Source organism: Zootermopsis nevadensis, unplaced genomic scaffold, assembly GCF_977971745.1.
Source record: "Zootermopsis nevadensis isolate Lab colony 2312 unplaced genomic scaffold, Znev_1.0 Znev_ptg000008l, whole genome shotgun sequence".
NCBI lineage: Eukaryota > Metazoa > Arthropoda > Insecta > Blattodea > Termopsidae > Zootermopsis > Zootermopsis nevadensis.
In genome coordinates, this window is record NW_028259140.1 from 2886028 (window position 1) to 2907428 (window position 21401).

The window sequence follows — 21401 nt, forward strand, 5'->3', positions numbered from 1 at the left end:
ACGAAACAGGTAATAACCACACGTGATCCTGGGGTGTGTTGGTAGTGTTGGTAGTGTTGGGTGGTGTTGGGGTGTGCTGGTATCCGGCATGCAGCGGTGATGACCACGCCCTCGTCTTGCCCACTACGTACAGGTGCAGGGTAGTCTAACCGAGCGGTCTTGATGATCATGTCAACTATTGCGGTAAAACTACCCCGGGCCGCGATGTACAAGGGAGTCTTCCCACCCTGAAGAAGAAGAAGAAGAATATAGTTAGGCCCAAACTATTCTGGATTCAAAATGTTCGAAAAGAAATGAATTTGAGGCCGTGGTAAACCACTTTACGAGATTTGTGTTTCTCACGGAGTGAAGTTGTCGATTTTGGCATTATTAGTAGGAGCGGAATTTTTTTTTTTTGAAAAGGGGGGAGACAGCTATGGAAGAAATAAGGGGAAGTTACAGAAGCAGGTACGTTTTTTGTGTGTTGATAAATTTCACATGCCTTTTGAGGACAACATTGGCAATGCAAGGCCGGCACTACAGCGAACAGAAAGTACGGGTATTGTGTGGTATTCGCATAAAGCAGTCAAATATTCGGAAGTAGCACCGGTGACGTCAGAGTTGTATGGTGGGCGGGATGTCTGTTGTCTGTCTGGTTAGTTGATGACGTCAGCATGGGGATTCCCCAGATTTTCCCCACATAACTGGAGATTCCGACAATAATTTTCGAAGGTCACTTGCGCGCGCAGAGACGGGTGTTAGTTTTTACGTGAAGGTCCCTCTGTTGTCCAAGTACAGTCATTAACAAAGTACTGGGACGTGTCGACAGATTTTAACAAAATTTTCCACTGTAAAATTTTAATGAAAATACGTTCACAGGTTCTACAGGAACATTTTAAAGCTCATTGCGAACGCGCCGAAGTGCATCTCACAATCTCATTTTAAAATCTTACCGAAGTACGAGATGTGAGTACAGTCATGTGCAAGAGCTGGGTTCGCCGGCATTTTGATCGCCGTGGCCGGTGCTTACCTGCTCTTTCTGGTTGATGTTGGCTCCAGCAGCCAGTAGCAGCTTGCAGATGTCGGTGTAGCCCTGCTCAGCTGCGATGTGAATTGGCGACTGAAGTCTCTAGGGACGAAACAGCTCAGTTTCAAACTCAGCAGATGAGATTGATTAATGGGTTTAATGTCAGCTCATAAGTTACGATTATGTAAGACAATATTATAGATGTACTTCTAATCTGATCCCTGATTATGTCGTGACCGTTACAGATTAAGTAACATGGCGGAAATTCTTACCACATTGAGCGCGTTGAGGTCTGCCCCTTTTGAAATGAGGAGCTCAGCTGATTGAGTCTCGTTCGCTTGGCACGCCACGTGAAGAGGTGTGTTCCCGTTCTGAAACACAGGGACCACGGAGGAATCCACTGACGTGCACACAGGACAAATCCTAAGCAGAATTTCTCCGTTCTTTGTCGAAGAATAATTATTGCGAGTGTTGACGGTGGACTTTGTAGATTTACATGAAGACTTTCAGTAGGTTTCCTTGGATCAGGTCTTGGTATATCGCAAAGAACAATGCGGACAATATTTCTTTCTCTGAGTGGGATTGTAGTTCGCCGTAAAAGTGATCGGGCAACTTAAGACCAACAAGCCAGAAGACAGCCAATTTATACTCCCCGCCGTCAGAGCCTGAAATCTAAAATTTACTGCTTTTTGACAGAATAAATTCGCATGTCTTGTGGTCCATATTAGAACATCGATCGTGTCATTTATTTACATACGATGATACTTACTTTGCTTTGGTGGTTGACGGAGGCTCCGTGCTGTACAAGAGCTTCAATGATACCTCTGCAGCCCTTACTGCTAGCCACGTGCAGAGGCGTGAATCCTTTCTGAAGAAAGGAAACAAATGTGAGTTTGATTTGTACTTCTTAGCCCAGGTGTTACTCTGGGCTGATACGGGATTGAAATCGTATTCGTCATACAACTTTCACTGTTGACCGTAAAACCAGATTGGGGGTGGGGGGTGGGTGAAACATTCGGAAGGGCTTACGGAACTCTCCGTGTCTGGCTGGCTGCCGCTTTCCAGGAGAAGCTGTACGACGTGGGTCTGCTGGTTTTCTGCAGCTGTGTGTAGAGGGCTGTCCCCGTCCTCGTCACGTGCGTCTAGGTCAACGTCGTTGTGGAGCAGGAACTCAACCACTTCCACGTGACCCTTTTCACATGCTGCGTGCAAAGGTGTCCTTCCCAGCTGGAATATTACACGGGAAAGAGTCTTTGAACTTAGCTTCAGAATGAGTGCCCTCAGCCACACAACGATTTGCTGACTGCTCAGTGAATAATTGTCATAATCTTACGTAATGCGCATAATTTGAAGCTGAAGCTAGTCTAAAATGTATGTATTTTTGAATATAGCTAAAGAATATTAACATATTTGGCCCAGACTTGGCATGCTTATGTCCTATAACCAGAAGCAGAATTCAGAAAATAAAAACGCCGACAAAATATCCTAGGTTCTAGTCCCGGTGAAGATGGTTCTGTAGCTGGGAAATTAAACATGATAAAATAACATGACAGGAACAAAGGCTACAAACCTCCAAAAATCTATCTTGAGTTCGAGTCCTAGCGAGGATGGTTTCTTCAGTTCGGAAACTAGGCACAAAGGAAGAGCAGAGCAAAGAACAAAGGCTAAAACATCCGAAAACGTGTCCTGGGTTCAAGTCCCGATGACCTTGATTTCTGTAACTTGGAGACTAAGTACGATGGAAGAAAGATACGAAGACTGAAGTTTCTTATTTCCTTCAGTGAGACAAACCAAGTTTTGCACTTATATAAAGGAAGTCAAATTTTGTGCTCGGCGTCAAGAGAGCCCCGAAACCTCACCAAGTTAAATTATTACGTATTTCACGTGTAGATTCTGGAAAACACGCGAGCGGTTCCAGTAACTACGAACACTGCACTGACATCACCTTGTTTCTCGATTCCGTCTTTGCCCCCGCTTCCACGAGACGTCGTACAATCCCGACGTGACCCCCCAGCGCTGCGTGATAGAGGGCCGTTTGCTGCTCCAGGTCCACAGCATCAACCTTGATGTCTTCCAGCGTGTCCAGTAGGAAATCCACGACATCCAAACGGTTGTTACGGGACCCGCACATCAAGAGCGTGTGGTGTTTCTGCAAGACAAGCAGCAAGGTTACAGTAGGCCTTTAGAAGTAGAGTACATCTGGGGAATATACATCCCTGTACTCAGAGACTGTGACGTATTAAAAAAAACCTATTTTTCTCTGTACATCTTACGTTTCCTTGCAGCATCCAGAATCTTCCTGCCTGTATGTTACAGTTAGAAACGCAACCGACTAGCGCCGTTCGAGACATAAAGATGGCCTCTGCGGCAATTTATTAATTAATCTGGTCACTGTATACGGTTGTTTCCTGGGGCCCTTTTCAGCTGGGTGCTCGTTGGCAGGGCAACAAGCCCCACGCGATGCGCAATGCTCCGTGAAGCACTCTGCCTGTACGAGCTGGATAAAGAAGACTATAGATTTTTCATAACGACATTTTATTGTCTTCTGTCAACAGATAAACGCGCTAAATATATTGAAGTCCACAGTCACATGCGTTGAGTGAAGATCCATCCGCCAGAGAGTTCAAATTCTGTCTTAAATTCATTAGTATGTATTTTTTATGACATGACGTGCTTAGATGGTGGGATCTCCAATGGAATGGTGTTCATAGCAAAGTTTATGAAAATCGGTCAGTTACATTTATGTACGTAATTGAATTAATGAACGGACAGAGATGCACGCCGTTCTCACTGAAAGAGTTTTTCTAAGGAACAGGCTTCCTTCCGAACCTCGAAGTCCACCAGAATGTAGACCTTGAAATAATCGGAGAATTTCATAAATATTTCCAAATGGATTTTAGACGATATTTAAGGCACCTTCGAGTTTGTTAAAATGTTTTAGGGCAGTCGTGATTTCGCTTGACTAATAGCCTACAACTTTTATCCTGATTCTCAACAGCACCTTCAAAGAGTTTGATTTTGTTTCGATTTGAAGCAAACAGCTCTGTAAAAGAAGGTAAATATAGATTTTCACACACCGCAAGGCATCGCATGCAAATACAATCTCTCATATTCTCTTACGTTTAAATCTTTTAAAGCCCGGTGGTAAGTACACTTACCACCTGTCTTAACAATCAGCGACTCTGTATTTTTCCCGTGGATTTCGTATGATTCTCATTATAAGCAGGGATTATTTCTTTAAACAGTGTTAATAATTTTATCTTTGTAATGATGAAGTGTAGTGTTTTCTTTGCGGTACGGACTGAAATTTTAAATATTATTTGGAAGACCTTCTTGTTTGAAAGTTTTAATTTTCTAATGTTTTGGCAAGCTGTGACTGTTGACAATTTAAGAAAAAATAAGATTTACTCTCTTAATCTGTATTATTGATAATGCCAATTTTGTACCAATTTTGGTTGAAATTAGTATCAGTTTATACATTAGAATGCAGTACAGTTATGCTGTTTCGATAACATTGCCTGTAGACCTTTATCACGATATTTAATCGAAATCAGTCGAGAGGTTTTGGTAGAAAAACATACTGACGGAATGTCGCTACCTAATTACGTAATTGTACCAACAAATAATATTTTCAAAGGGGTCTTTCTTGGGGAGATGGACGACGAATTTTGATATTAGCTTCTTGGAAGCTTTGAGCTCTGCAACAACAGGGTTAATTAATACTTTTAAAGGTTTCCATCTCAGAATTTGAGTTCAGATTGCGCGATGGCCTGTTTCAATAGTTTCAGATTCATCCAGTTAACTTCATCGCATATTTTATCCTCTCTGGAGAAATTAAGTTACGCCTAATAAACGAGATGATTAATTCCTTCACTGCTTACCTTGTTTACGGCAAGGACGTTGGCTCCGCAGTTGATGAGCATCTGTACGGCGTCCTTGTGACCATGCCACGCCGCCATTAGAATGGGTCTCATGCCGTACTGCGAACAAATTAGCGTCTTTGTCAAAGGCTGTATGCAGATGTGCAGAATCCATCCTCAACCCCCCCCCCTTCCCCCCCCCCCGCGAATCTTGTTATCTATTTTCTCCTCCTTTTCACAGGGGTTACGCTTTCTTTGACACCTACGGTTTTGGTCCATCGGAAAATTAAATCTTGGGTTCGAATCCCGCTTGAACTATGGCTGTCTGAATTTTTATATGTCCTGTACAGACCTTGTGACTAGCTGATCCCCAGTCCAAGGAGTTCTACGAAAATTTTGAAATGACTAACTGTGTCTGAAGTTAATCTTTCTTTGGGAAACCCTTTTTACACTGGCATTTAGTTCGATAAACACCTTCCATCGTGACCCATATTTATAGCTGTAGTAATCACCCTGATGATAGAGGCAGCAGGATTGTCCGAAACGTCGGTAAATTTCTACGAGACTATATCCCAGAACACTGCCGTCTTCATCTTACTATAGGTCTTCATAAGTTAATGTAGGTCTAACGAGCGAAGTGCTTAGCTGTGAATAATCTGTTTCTCCTTCAGGTTAGTCAACTCCAGTTACTGCATCTTGTGGCTGGAGTCAAAGGGGCGGAGACGTAGAAAGTTCGTGAGTCACGCTAATTATTATTTTGCAGTGAAATACTAGAAGTGTTAAGTACAAGGTGTTTATAAATTTTAGTAACGCACAATAGAGCAAGCAGTTGGTGGTGTAGCTTGGCTGATTTTCAAAAGATCACTTCAATTGTGTAACGTAAGCTGTGAGTTTTAGGTCTGATAGAAATAATTGTAATTTATCGAGAAACTTCCCACTTCTTACTTCAGATTTCAAAAGGGGTTTTCAATTTTCTAGGACTTGTGTATTCGCATTCATAACCTCTTATCTAGTTCTGGGCCGCCGGGGTTAAGAATGCAAAGTTATTGAAGTTCACGACAGTTTTTACAAGTTTGAAAGTTTTCGCCAGAATTTAACTTCTAGCGGTCTCTTTTGAACAGAGAAATGAACTTTCGAATACCACGAAGGGCACAGATTTTCTTGACTAGTTGAATGACAGGTTGTCATAAAGTTTTCAGTTTCATGGACTTAAAGTATAGTTTCACTGAAAAAAATGATAGCTCGCAGGATATTTTAACATATTTGGTGCCGTTCTGTCTGTCGAAAGATAAACTATGGACCTAATGGGACGTATATTAAAATTAAGAAATATTTTACAATTAATTTGCTTTACGTAATTACTGTCGATATCCTATTGTCGTTTAAAGTAACAACAAATCGAATTAAAAGTACCTTTGACAACGTTGTGGTTTATATATAGCTTTAGACTATCGTAGTACAACAGGCGGCTGGCGGGCCATATCCGGTCCGTGACCACTTGTAATTAGGCTCCTGAAATTACTTGTTAATTTGTTAACACTTACTTTAAGCTCATTTATTTTCTTTACTGCGAAAGATTTTGAAAGAAAATCTTGATTCGTATCTCGTCTGCTGATTTACGTACGAGAGCTGCACATTATTATTATTATTAGTAGTGTTCTGTCTGACGACAGGTCCATATGAACAGGATCCTTCCATCCTTTTCTCGGACTGGGACCTGTTCATATACGTTCTTGGCAGATGATCCAGAAGTGGTTTGCCATTGCCTTCTTCTGTGTGTGTGAATGGAGTAATTGTTGGGATGCCACGGAGAAACCGGGGAAGCTCCCGGAGGAAAACTCCGTGTTGCCTAGACCACGGCCTTGCCCAACACAAGTTATAAATTCGGGCACCGCCGGGAATCGAACCCGAGACCCCAGGATTACAAGGCCAGCGTTCTATAATATTATTGACTTTGAAATCTACCCTGAAATGTAAGTTTTATAGGTAGTAATTGTGTCAGATACAGGTTGTTGTAGGAGCAACTTTAAAGTAACTTGTAACTCTACGGTAATTTATGCACATAAAATATACGTTTGAACATGTACTACGGTAATTTGAAAATTTTGAATAGACGTTAAAGGAAATGGAAAAAAAAACTGGCTGTTAGTTTTTTAAAAATTGTGCCAGGAGGGGTTTTTTGGTCCCTGGGTCTTACGGGAAAACTATTTTTTGGACGAGGGAATAAGAGAGGTGGACACCCTGCTATAAACGATCATGAGCCGAAGTTTCACGAACGCGTGGAGGTGGGGTGAGGTGGTCAGTCGTGTCTGTCCGTGCAAGAGTGAAAGACGTGAAGCTTCGACGCGAGTTGTGTTGTGAATTTATTACATGTGTCAGACTCTGTTGTTTTGTAGTTTATTATAAACGGTAAACTAACAAGGCTTATTCCAATAAAAATTAAAGTAACTTTACGTGTAATACAACATAAAAGTGGCCGAGATCGCGTTGGTGATGAGCGTGTTCCACGTTGGCTTCTCACAGGACGTGCTGACGTCACAGGTAAGTGTTGAGTGAAGGTGGTAGAATGGAGTTCGCAAGGAGGAGAAAATGGGTGAGGGTGTTATGTCGTGTAATTAATTAATTTATAGGCGCTTTGCCTTGATTGGTGACATCATATGATACTTTATTAATTTAAATACTCTGTTATGAAATTATTAAAATGTAAGTTTTTATACTTGAGTTATATCGACTGATGCTATTAGAATTATAAAATGAAGATCATGATTATTTTCGTTCATTCTATGTGTTTTTGTCCAATTAAAGCTTTATGACAAAACCGGATTGTTGTTTATAACTGTGTAATTGTTACCCTTAGGTTTTCGCTGCTGGAGTTCAGTGTAACATTCGACTCGGCTCATGAGCGAAATGTAAGTACTGTGTCAGATTATGCTATTTTAAAACATAATTGTCGCATCTATGCAGAATGTGTTTTAAGATAGCGATTGTAGATTTTGTTGTAATTATTTATTCCTGACCTGAAAAGCGAAGGGGAGACAGAAAGTAACTACAGTAATGCGCTCAGAGCAACAAATCGAAGTATTTATTATTCCATTTGCAACTTCTAGTCGTTTTCTGTGTTAATTTGTAGTCGTACACTCTCACGAAGCGGAATTTGTACCAAAATGGGTTGCTATAGCAACAGTAAAAGCTTCAACTTAATTTACTGAGAAGGAGTTGAATATTTTACGAGGGAATTTTTAAAAGTTTTTGTTTCTGATTGAACAGAAATGGCATGTGTCTTCCTTTCCCTCTTCGTGGCTGTCGAGGTCGATGGGCGCTCTTAGCAGAGACGCGTAGGATGAGTCATGTCGCTGTAATCTTTTTGTTCTAAGGCAACTTTCTGGTGCTACGAAGACTCAGAAGAGTCTAGAAGGTGCATTCTGTTACGTAGTAGGCCACACAGTTACTGCACGCTGTCTGTTGCGAATCGCTTCATTACTACTGAAGTACGAACTGAACTTTCTAATGCAAATTTTATCTATCTGTTATACTGTTTTATTTGATTACCAGAAATTGGTTGTTGAAAGGACAGCGTAGTTTCAAATAAAGAGCTTTAAATCCATGTTTACGAATTATCGAGTACAAATTTATGTTGATCTTCTGGGTTGTAACGCGTTAAGAACTTGTAACTGGATACCATAGTTTTGGATGAACATACTGAACTTCAGGGCTGCAGATGGAGGCAGGATGTTCGTCTCAGATGTTGGTATCTTCAAGTCCACACAACATTATAACTAAGAAGTCTATATTAAGAATATTTCGAGATGGGTATCGATATTTAAAGTTTGGTACAGGGTGATTAAACAGCGTATCATTGTCGTTTAATATCAGTGACGGTCTGCAAATGAAATTGATTATTTTCAATATTATAGGAAACGGATATTTTGGCAACATTAAAGGCGCTGATGCGAAAGGTAATGGCGTTGCCATGCACAACCTTAATTGTTTAGATGTCTTCTAGGATGTTGAGCCTTGTAGTCAGATATTGACTGACGTTTCAGAAGTGCTTACCCGCTCCATCACCAGGACGGTCCTGATGAAGGAGGCAGCAAGCACCTCCAAAACGTCGGTCAGATTACATGACACGGCATCCCAGAAAACACCGTGAGAACCACATATATCATTTTTCATTTTGTGGTCTGAAAGTGTATTTTCGAGGTTAAATCTCGTATGTTTGTTTTCTCACCGATTAAAATAAAACGATTTTATAAGGGGCGTCTTTTCGCTGTTGTAGAACTTACCTTGTCTTTTGCTTCGATGTCGCATTTCGCGGCGATGAGCATTTCTACGATGTCCGTGTTACCCCGAGACGAAGCCCAGTGTATCGGTGCACGCCCATACTGCAACAGCAGAAACAAACAAAATTTAGTATAACCTTAGATTGTCCACGTCAGGCGTCTGCACTCCATTACGCCATTATGCACCGGGAAGGCACAGCAGATACTAATAAATAAATAAATAAAAAAAAAACCACGCGTCATTGGCACACTCGGTATGCAACGGACGGAATAATTTTATTTTGGGCCATAGTATTAAGTTGTCCTTGAGCTGAGAGTATCATACTAACCCCCAACCCTTCCTTTATTTGGTTCACAGTGAAAGCATATTTTTTCCTATGGAAATTTTGTATAATTCTGGCATAGTTTCTTCTGAATCATATCGTGTTTTGTGTCAGGGCGGATTCGTTTAATAAATGACAGATGCTGTATATTGTTCATCGGTGTGAATATTTCCATGTTTGTGTTACGATGAAGAGAGAATGAAAACAGAGGAGAATAAGGAAAAGCATTGTGAAGAAATATAAGGATAGAAGATGTACTTCTCTCGCTATTCGTCTTCCTAATCATCGCCAGCGTTTCCATTAATTTTGCAGTCCAGTTTTATGGACGACACCATTATTTTGGTGGAAATAATTATTAGACTCGCTGTTGGAAAATATATTTCTTCATTAACGTGCATTACCATGAGAAAATTTTGATATATTACTCTTCTAAAAATGTGGCGAGTTTCGCTGTGAATCGCTGAGCAAGGCGCCCCCTTGAGAAATTCGTCTAAAATCTCTCCGGAAGTCTGCAGATCGAATTGTGGGGGGGGGGGGGGGATAGCTACCCTTGTCTCCGAGAAACATAGTTCAAAATTGATCGATTGTGGTATTAGATCATACGATGTCACAACCTAAAATACCGTGGTTATGTGTTTCGCTCGATTCTCACTGTAAACAGCAGTTATTTCCTTAAACAGCGTTAACCAGTTGATCTTTTTAATGGTAAAGTGTGGTGTTTTCTTCGCGGTACGGACTGAATCCTTAACTATTTTACAAGTAATAGTTTGTTGTAGGTTACCGTAGAATTTATGTTTGGGAGAAATTTGTTCGATTGTGTTCAAGTCAGTTCACGTGACGTGGTATGAGGAAAGGTTAAGTCCATTTTACTTTTACGAAGCCATTTTTAAACTTGCCCATACATCGGGTTTTACATATCGACTGGCCATTGTATGCTCCTAGCCGATTGGCAGGTACTAGCTCTGATGCGGAATGAAAACGAAAGGTTTACTTTAAAAAAAAAAGCTTAACAAATGTAACTACGTATGTTTATAGCGAAATAGCAGAGCAATGTTAACATGTAATCTGTAGATCTCGTTATAAACCTTTTGGAACTAGGACAATGCCATGTGTTCATGTGTACTGCATATTAATTTGGTCATGCCTGTATCATGTTGCATCAGACCCTAAGTCTTTTAGGCTGCAGGCTTTACTCTCAATTCCTAAAAATTTCTTTTTGATGAATGTGTCTCTGTTGGTCGTGTGTGTTGTTGTATATGTTTCCCCCTTTAAACATTATTATTCTCTTCATGGTTTAACCCATGATCCTACTCTGTAACTGTTTATCATTCCAGTGCTATTTCTTCCGTCTTCCAGCGTCTAACATATTAGACGTTATGTTTCATGTGCTACCCCATTATTTCCGAGCTGTTCATTAAAGCAACACGTTTTTCGCTTTTTAAAATAAAACTCCTACGTCAGAAAATATACCCTCAAAGACAAACATTTATTTATTGTTCTCGAAACTAATTTAAATTCATTTATGCCTCTTGTTTGTTTTAGCAACGACCCAGTGGTTTTATTTGTAAATATTATTATTATTATTATTATTAGAAACATTTTATAAATGCCGTGTAATATCCTAAATATTCTCCCATACTACAGGTAATGCCATTTTGAATAACAACATAGCAGTACGTTTTTACATAGGTTGAGTTTGATTGTTTAAGCTGTTTTCTGGATTTGCAGACTACAGGCTTTGATTAAATTGTTCTTTTAGACTTTGTCCATCGTGTAAATATTATAAAATTACTACATTTTGGTAGTATGAGCCGGGATAGCTCAGTCAGTATAGTGACTAGCTACGGGGTTCGATCCCCGACGGGGGCAGAGGATTTTTCCTCTAGCCTCTGCGTCCAGACCGGCTTTGGGGCCCACCCAGCCTCCTCTACAATGGGTACCGGGGTCCTTTCCCGGGGGTACAGCCGGCCGGGGCGTGATGCTGACCACTCACCCCCATCTAGTGCCGAGGTCAAGGAAGAGAGGAGCTATACCTCCTCTCACCCCAAACGCCTATATGGCGTGTAGCGGGACAAACTTTACTTTTTACATTTTGGTAGTTGGAATTTTAATTCTGTCAACACGCAAAATATGTGGATGTGACAGATACCGAGTTCAAATCCTGGCTGGGACTCCGCGTTCTGATTTAATTTTTCTCTGTAAGACTTGAGGTTCTCACAGCGGTGAATATGAAGATTTCTGTCTTCTGGGTTATTGCGCTGTGTAGTCTGGTCGATGTTAACCAACGTTTCAGAGGTCATACTGCCTCCGTCATCAGGGCGATCGCCCTGATGACGGAGGCAGTATGACCTCTGAAACGTTGGTTAACATCGACCAGACTACACAGCGCAACAACCCAGAAGACAGAAATCTTCATACTCATCGCCCTGATGACGGAGGCAGTATGACCTCTGAAACGTTGGTAAACATCGACCAGACTACACAGCGCAATAACCCAGAAGACAGAAATCTTAATTTTTCTCGCTGTCCCTACAAGGAGAATGTCTTAAAATAAGCTACAGCCGCCCGTTTCCACATTCCCATGTACTTATTCTAAGTAACGTAACTTAATAAATTGATCCAGCGTCAGAAAATGGCAAATGATAAAACAGTGAGTTAATACTCTTACTCCTTTAATTAGTACAAGACGGAATTACTCGATAATTTTAACATTGTACAGAGTCTCAAGGAACATATGTTCATGAGCTTTGTGTGTGGTCTTTGTGGGACAATGAGAGATCTCTCACTTAACCATAAGTAGCTTATAACTAGATAATAATTACTATACTTAGTAACTTATATAATGTGTGCATTGTGTTTAAGAATATGGCACAAAAGTGCTTTAATATTTATATATTTATCTTGATTGCTTCTGTTTTAAAATATATGTTTACCTCATGCGCTGACATGACTTGTGAAAAAGCGATATGTGTATAGGAATTTTTAAAAGCAAACTTAGTACGTGTATATTGTCATAAAAACGTGTGCGTTGTGTCTAAAGAATATAATAGCAGTGAACAGTGTAGAGGCTTCGTGAGACGTAAATTTGCGAATTCCGTAATAAAATACTTACTTTACTTTAATTTAGTAGGGGTTTTCGGAATCTTAAGGCAAATTTCTTTATACCACTCCACGGTATTTTCAACTTTACACGAATCTCTAATTAAATTAGATCGAATTTCTCAAAGCTGTTCGTTGTAGACAGGGATAGTTTAGGACGTTGAGTAACAGTTTTTCTTTTTGAGATCTGAAACATTTGTCAATGTGACTTATATTTTTAATGAATCAAAAGATAAATATTAAGCTTGGCAGTGTAAAATCTCTACTGTACTTTTGATCTGTCACTAGTTCGCAGTTGGTGAAAAGTCACGAGAAACTTTAAATGAAGACGCAAATAACTTTGTTCTTTGGATTTAATTTGATTATGTTTCATGTCTGATCTTACAGATATATTTACAAACACATACATAAATTCTCTTTTCCTTGATGATAAAACGTTGCCTTCTTAAATGGTCAGTGTGTTCTGACTTTTGTATCACTCTGTATGCTTGGCGGATGCAAAGTGTGTGTTTGTGAAAGCGTTTGAAAAATATGTCCACTGCAGTTAGCGACAGTAATTTTCGTAATGAAATACTTCTTGTCAAATAAGAAGAGTGAGATGTTATTAGAACGGGTATACGCAGCAAAATAACTCAGTGAGGAGGCAATTAATACCCTTACAGCTGATGTATCTACTCGAATTAACCCTCTGAAGCACAAATTTCATTTTACGAATTTATTCTTGTCTTTATGTTTAACGTTTCGACAGTTATTGTAGTTGCCATCTTCAGGGCCTATGTATCCAGAGGTCTGTAAAGGTCTTGTATCAAGTTGGCAGTGGACGAAATGTGAGAACTGAAAGACATGATTGGACGAACAGAGGCCCGGCCTGATATTTGTTGCCCCCGGAAAGAACAGTTACGAATTTGACCTCGGCTTTGTGTCCCAACAGTTATCTTGCTTTGAAACAGACGTACGATTGAACAGACGAAATCTCCCTCATGTTTTACAGAAATCACACTTAAAACGCCTAGATACATAGGCCTCAAGCGTCACATATTTTAATTTCGCCTGCTTTTAAATAGGCGTATTGGCTTGGTTGGTTGTAACCTAATTTTTATCTGCCGTGGTATTACCAATTTTGGTTTTGTGTTATTTACACACGAATATTCAAATACAGTTTTCATAAATGTGTTATTTTCCATTCGAGATGCTTCAATTTTAGTATTGAATGATACTCACAAAATATAATTCAATTATGTGATACAGTTTAGGTGCTGTGAAAGAAATGTTCTCTGATTAATGCGATGTGCAAACACATCGCTGTGTGTAATTAATTGAATCTGGTGCTCTGTATAGAAAAAAAAAATAGCTACCCAAATGGATCTCACGATAGACCATTCCTCTGAACTCCATTTTCTAGCCTGGAAACAGGAGAAAAAAAAAACCCATTTACAAATGTAACAAACATGTATTACTCTCGTCCCTGTATGTACCAAATTATATTTGTTTATATAATATGGGCATTGACCTATCAAATATTTAATTTTTGGGCGTGTTTAAAATTGTAATTGGGAATTGGATTTCTTGAAAATCTTTGTATAGAGGAAGGAAACAAAGAAATTATAAATTTAATTATTAGAGTTACTTGCTATTTAACTGTAACATTGTCTGACCACTAATCTAAAGATATGAAATAAAAATTATGTTAGTGTAAGAGCCATTAACGTGATTAGAGCCAAATTCCAAAACGTCGTGTAGGCATATTATACCTCAGAAAATGTACAATGTCTAACGTAATGTTGGTGTAAGAATTATAGGAATATAACTAATTCCTGATTTGTGTTTAAGCTACTCACATTGTTGCGAGAATTGATGTCCAGTGGTTCCTTCAGGACGCGTCTCACAGCGTCGGCGTCATTTTTAATGACAGCTTCATGCAACTGTAATTCTTTCTTGAGAGCTGAAATAAGAAGTTTGATACTCATTTCTACAGCGTTTCTAAATTTCTTGATGAATCTTTGACTCATCGCCCTGATGAAGGACGCGGTAAGCACACCCGTAACATCAGTTAGTTTCTACCCGACTACACGGCGTAACAGCGATCTCAAAAGCTCTGTGAATATTTTCAAATTATTTGAAACCAGACATTGAATGCGATGGAAGTTTCTAATGTCTCGTAATTCTGGTTTACTTTTTTTAATTAGATTCATCAGTGTTTTGGCGAAAGAGCGGGGGAGGTGGAGTTTGAAAACACCGGTGGTTTAAATGAAACGCGAATTACACATTAATATTTTTAAAACACAAACCCATTTTATGTTCACATGGTTTTGAACTATATCCTTCTTCACGGTTTATGTAGGATATAAGTAAAACCTATTGAGAATTGATTATAATAGGATGTAGGAAGTAACATTTTACATCATATATATATATATAAAAATAAGTAACACGTTATGTGTGTATTAAAACTTAATAAAGTACTCAGATACTTATCTGCTTTGCATTACGTTGTCAGCTGATCTAACATATGATCTGGTTGCGTCTCTTGTTTTCATGTTTGTTCTGTGTTATTAAAAATAGTACCAATTTACAAACTCTTTTTTCGTTAAGCCTGCAGTTTTGAAACAGTCATTTTCATACAATTATCGATATTACAGCCTCGAGTTAAGAGCTGTAATTTTCTCCACGGAAAATTGTTGTAACTAAAACTACACCCCGGTTTTGTGTACAGAGACGGAATTGGAACGACGAAGGCGCTGTTCTATAATGAAACTTGACAGAAATGGTGCGTCAGCAAACGCATACTATCGATTAAGCGGTGATGGTAGCGCATAGGACAGACGTAGCTGTCTAATGGCTATTATTCGTACCAGATGTTTCGCCTACGTCTAGCTTGGACTGCTATTCGGTAAGAGAGGCGAGATGAATGGTAGAATATTAGACCTTGGGGGAAGTGCCAGGAAGTTCTTATAATTTAAATTGTGTTCTGAAGTAGATGGCGTGAAAAATGAAAATTATAAGATAGTGTAATTGCGTCATATTGTGAATCAAATATTAAATTAATTATTCGGTTTTGTCCGTCTAATCACAATTATATTTAAAACTTACAAATAAGATAATTAAAATATCATTTTATGTTCCACATCGAATAATCCAAATGTAAATCGATTATTCGATGTGGAACATAAAATGATATTTTAATTATCTTATTTGTAAATTTTAAATATAATTGTGATTAGACTGACAAAACCGAATAATTAATTTAATGAAAATTATATTCCAGGTATTTTTGTTTTATTTCTGTTGGTGATGAAAGGATAAGTTTTTTCAACAGAGCTACTCTTTAGAGACTTTGTTTAAGGGGGTCCAATATTATCTACAACAGGGTAAGGGGCACTATATATATAATATCCTGTATTTATAACCTTATTATGTAATTGCAATCTAATGTCTACAATAAAAGCCACATTTATCTTTTCGTTGCGTGACTCTTCGTAGGCACGAATATACTTAATCTCTCTGACACTTGTTAGATTAAATTTATGTTTCTTGTATCTTACCTCTAGAGCTCCTGTGATTTAGGGCATCGTCTTCAACTGTTATGTCAGTTCGTGACAGCATCGTCACTGATGAATTTTTGTCCTTCGACCGTGAGGAAAATTCCAGATCAGAGTCGAGGTCATCTGTCATGTTTTCTTCATCTCAGGACCACAGTCAGCTTCTTCGAATTTTTCTCGATAATTAGTGTATAGTAGTAGATTTCCACAAATGATTGTCACATTTATTTCTAAAGTTATTGAGATTAAATGTCCACTTCCCATCTAAACACTTTATTATTAAAGCTTGAAACTTCGTCACCATTGCTACACTATGTGATTATACTGTTTAAAATCTTAACACTTTAAGATTCACTAATGACGTGTGAACTTGAGGTTTCTGTATCATTAGAATTTGATGTTTGTTTTCTAATTTTATGATATCTCTTGATTCTTCATGTCTGAATTAAAGTACTGTATTTTGATATTTAAAAATAAGTAACGACACCCTTTCAGAGCCCTCGTTTTTGCTGGACACTAATGAAGTTTACAAACTAACAAATTCTGTCAACATCAAACACACTTGCTTCCTTACATCGCTTGATTGAGTGAAAATATGGAGGTCCCCACTATTTCCGGTGATATCGGGTGATTATGCGCCTGTGTATTCGTCTGTTACTTCCGGTTTCCACTTGGTACTACAATGTGTGAGCACACCGACTGATTCCGTGGGTAACTCCACTTCGAAATAGTTGTATCAGGATCAAAATCATCCTCTGATGATATCGTCTGCGGGAAAAAAAACAAACAAGTGATTGATAAAGGTTTGGGGGCCTAGAACATGGCGTAGTTGAGCTAACATTACACTGTTTCATTCTTAGCCGAACGATTCGTAAGATGATGACGTGGGACACTTACATAAAAGCATATTTCCAGAAGTGTGCTAACAAAAAGTCGACAACAGGTTCGCACCAGTAAATCATACTTTACTTTACGTTCTGGCATTTGGAAGTAGGGAAGGTTAAGTTGTATCAACACGTGGATGCATGTGTCTTTATTTTGATATTCGTATAGAACCTGTACAATATGATATTATCCGTGCCGGTAACAAAGAGCTTGGGTAATTAGAAATAATTAAGAAGAGGATCGTACTAGTCTCTTCAAGTCCACTGCATATACCGGGTGTTGCAAAAACGACGAATTCAAAAAAATCGTAAGAATGAATGGTTGTATGTATTTAAATGAAACTAATGTTAATTGCGGAGAACCGATTGTGATTCCAAAACTGTATCCCCTGAGTAAAAGTTAGTCTCGTTAGAACTAATTCAGTTTTCTTAGGTCCAATTGTAATTAGGTTGTTACGTTTCATTATCATATGGATATTTCTGTATGTGATGCAACCACCACATAAGTAAACTAAGTTATGCAGTCCAACAAAATCTGGTAAATGTCCAAAGGCCTCTCGGCCTATTCTAAACTTCTGTAACGCTGTACACAGATACAGTAAAACTTTGGAGGTTCTGCAAATATCTTAAATTACTTTCTTGGGAACACTGCAGCTTTACATGTGGTATCTGTAGGGACATATTCATGGAATGAGAGTTCCTACGTGCAATCAACCGAAATGAAGCGAATGCTTTTAGAATATAAAATGACGAAGCAGAGAGGCTCTAAATAAATGAGCCCACGCAGTGATGTAAAACTTTCAGAGAATCTATTTTTGTCACAGATTTAATCCTGTAGTGAATACACAGACGTTTATGACACAGCATGGACTTAGAAAATCGCCTTTAGAATGTTTCATATTGTAAGGTAGATGCATTTGCCCAGGTTTTATCAATAACCTAATTCTATTTTAAATCTCCCCTACTTGCGTGCTGTGTTTTTTTTATTTTTAATGGGATGCATATTTCTTATGCTAGATAAGACTTATATTTACCGTGAAAGTAGAGACGTAGTGACCAAGTAAATAATGTGGTTATGTTGTCAGAAAACTTGAGTGACGGTCGTTAGGGAAGTGTTGGGGATGGAAGGGGTAGGCGGTTGGTTGCACGGAAATCAATAGACCCGTAACACGCAGTACACGCATTGGGACTGTAGAACTCACGCGTGTCTGCGTGCTACACATCGAAGCATCGGATTCGAGTTCTGCATTTTACGGTTTTCAATAAGCTTGGTGTAGATTCGAACATGTGACCTCAGCATTACAGCGCATGAGACCGAGTTACAGTAGTGTCATTAAAGCAGATATGGTTTTTCTGTTCGTCATTTACGTTGCCATGGACGTTAGGTAATAGGTATATTCTCTTTAACATGTCCTGTGATTGTGTTCCTGTCATATGATGACTGTAATGCCGATAAAGAGAATTTGCAAAGTTTTTCTCGGTTTACCGTTCAGTGCCCTGAAAGACACATTACACAGTCCGCCTGCTCTGGTGTAGCGCAATTTACCCCTCAACTTTCACATTCAATCGCCGATAGTGAATTGGTCCTGCATCCTCGTACCGCTGTCAGTATGCATCTTCAGGGACACGCGTTCTAATCAACTCCAGGCATCAAATTCCACACCCGAAACACGAAAGTAAAACAAATATTTGAAATGATAGATTTTGATAAATACGTCACGTTCTTTGCAATTAATTTTTATGCACCGAGACAGCAATGCCATCTGTGTGTCACGTTCTTGGCACGTAATGTAAATTTCTCACTGAATTAATGAACTTTGTTGTCAGACACTTGCAATGTTTGCTTTTGATTCAACGCAAGAGGCCACGTTTCACAGATATAAAAAATAACCATCGAAATTATAGTTTTAGATGCACTGATCTTAAGGCTCTTGAAAGTAGACCTGTCGACAAAATGGTTTCAGATCTGAATAATAATAAGAGTTTTTATAATTCATTCCATAATGAACGTCAGCTCTGTTTTTATGTTGTTTATGGATATTTAGATTTTTATCACGTCAACATATTTATTGTATTTTGACTTTTCTTGGTTTGGTTTCGTTGGAAATCGTATTTCAGTAATGCGATTTGTTGGCCCGTGGGTGTAAGTAAGTGATCTTGTTGTTCAGATGGAACATTTTTTGAAGATATCCGTCTCCTCCGGAGGCAGTATGACCTCTGAAACGTTGGTTAACATCGACCAGACTACACAGCGCAATAACCCAGAAGACGGATATCTTCATACTCACCGCTGTGAGAACCTCAAGTCTTACGGAACATTTTTTTTTTTTAAATCAGTTTAAAAATTATTTGTACCTCATTCTTACGTGTATCTTTCTGTTCTGTTTCTACGTCATTATTACTTTACTGTTGGGGTCTACGTTAATCGACGTGTCTCCTTACTAGTATCTTCATATCTCCTGTCCGACATCTTAGCTTCTACGTAATACTGTTTCTTCAAGCCTTCACTTTGGCAAAACATCGAAGTTTCAGAAAGATGTCTTCTCTTTTCTGTTAATCCTCATAACCTAGGCGTCGATGGGAGGATGAAATCAAAATTGACCTGAAAGAAATATGGTGGGGGTTGTGGATTGGATTCATGTGGCTCAGTATATGGACCAGTGGCGGTCTCTTGTGAACGCGGTAACAAAAGAACTGCTCTTCGGAGTTAATAATAGTAACGAACCAAATAGGATGGACGTCTTCTTACATAGCCGTCTCCATTCTTCTTTATTATCCTCCAGCGTTTTGTTGTATTATAGTTCACTGTTTTAATACTCTCGTTCTTATACCCCCCCGCCCCCCCCCCCCCCGACTTAATCTTACTATCCAATCCGTCTGTTCGCAAATGTTCGTTTATTCCACGTCTTTAAATTTGACGCTCTCAAAGGAATGTTCTTATCGTTCGTGTTTCCATTTCGCCAACTTTAATGCAATGTTGGATCTTGCCTTTGTTCTCGTTTCCGATTAGCTGCACCTCTTTTTGGATATATTTATTCAATTTCTTATATAAACTTTAAACTCCACTGCGAGTAATCTGCTTACTTTAAATCTCTCCATTTCGTGTTTTAAAGCCATTTTAATACACCGTATAATATGTAAATAGTAAAATATTTGTACTTATTTTACTGTTTGATTAAACATTTATAAATATGAATATTAAACATTAAAACACGTTTAATATTATTATTAATTAATTACTTCATAATTCTGTTCAGCTAGTAGCTGAGTAGTTAGCAAAAGAAAACTAATGCAGATAAACGAAACTGATGTTTTGTTGTCATACTGTACCTCGTTAAATCTTTTATCTTACAGAGGTAAGGCATGAGGGGACAGTGTTAAATAGAATACCATGCTAGTATCCTAGCAACTAGTATAATAACTTATCATTAGCCTGAATTTCAGGTATTGAAAAATGTCCAACGTAATATTGGTGTAACAAATGAACTACTATCGCTTGTCTTTAGATAATATCCATAGGCCTGATGATATTTACCTGTGCTATCAGTAGATCGATATCTGTAGTAAACGTGGTATGTTGATTAATGAGGAATGTGAAATCTCGAGGAAACTTGGGAACTCTGTGTTCGCCTACAATTCCCCCCCAGGAGACAATTCCGATAATTCGACTTGTACTAACTGAACCGTGGAAGTCTCCTTAGCAGCTCCTGAACTCAGAAACTTCCATTAATCTGTCCTGTCGTGGGAGGATGAAGTCTGCATCCACCTGGACTTTAAGACTTGTGGTTGTTCGCTCTCAGATTAACTTCAAAGTTTCTTGAGAAAGACTTCCGACAGAAGTGCAGTAAACAGCAGGGATATTCCGAAAGATTCAACTTGTTAAAATAACCAGTCAAGTAATTAGAAAGTCCATTTAGAATTAAGAACAAGTTAAGATTGAAATGTTAAGCTCTGTAGAACATAGAAAATATAGCAGCCGTCATCAAATTGCATATTTCAAGGTCACTATAAAATCGTACAAGGTTGCAGAACGAAACTGACTTCCGGGTCTGTAATGAGAAATTCTCGATCAGCCGAATGTCTCCTGTCTTTACTGTAGAGTCAGGTAGTTAGTTGGGTAGGAACCTGGTTATGGTAGATAATTATATTTGTGAGATTTGAGGTTCTTACGGTGATGAGTACGAAGTTGTCTGCGAACGCCTGGATTCACACTTAGTGCAGTACATACGGGATTTGTGGTAGACGGTATCATTCATATGGGAGGTGGACAAAGGGTCTCCAGAGGTCCAGTTCTACAGAGACGAAGTCTCGCCCCATCGCAACAATACCACTGAAAATGGCTGTCTTCTGTCATGTTGCATCGTCTGATGGATGCGAACCGACGTTTCAGAGGATCTAAACCCTGATGAT

At 38.9% G+C, this 21401-nt stretch overlaps 1 protein-coding gene across 5 annotated transcripts in view; it reads right to left on the minus strand.

Moving 5' to 3' along the window:
- The window catches only part of LOC110838091 (uncharacterized), a 32010-nt gene that overhangs the window by 3107 nt on the left and 7502 nt on the right, over positions 1–21401 (minus strand). For 2 of the 5 annotated variants that reach the window (XR_002545957.2, XM_022080937.2), the window contains exons 2-12: positions 16111–16875; positions 14407–14510; positions 13924–13971; positions 9150–9248; positions 4888–4986; positions 2952–3155; positions 2036–2233; positions 1776–1874; positions 1279–1377; positions 1010–1108; positions 18–227 (exon numbers count right to left, since the gene is read on the minus strand). Coding sequence is in view for 4 of the 5 variants with exons in the window: in XM_022080937.2 (XP_021936629.2) it covers positions 18–227; positions 1010–1108; positions 1279–1377; positions 1776–1874; positions 2036–2233; positions 2952–3155; positions 4888–4986; positions 9150–9248; positions 13924–13971; positions 14407–14510; positions 16111–16240 (1389 nt within the window). In the remaining variant the exon portion in view is untranslated. The remainder of the gene's footprint in view (positions 1–17; positions 228–1009; positions 1109–1278; positions 1378–1775; positions 1875–2035; positions 2234–2951; positions 3156–4887; positions 4987–9149; positions 9249–13923; positions 13972–14406; positions 14511–16110; positions 16876–21401) is intronic. The other 3 variants (XM_022080939.2, XM_022080938.2, XM_022080942.2) reach the window with 3 other exon arrangements.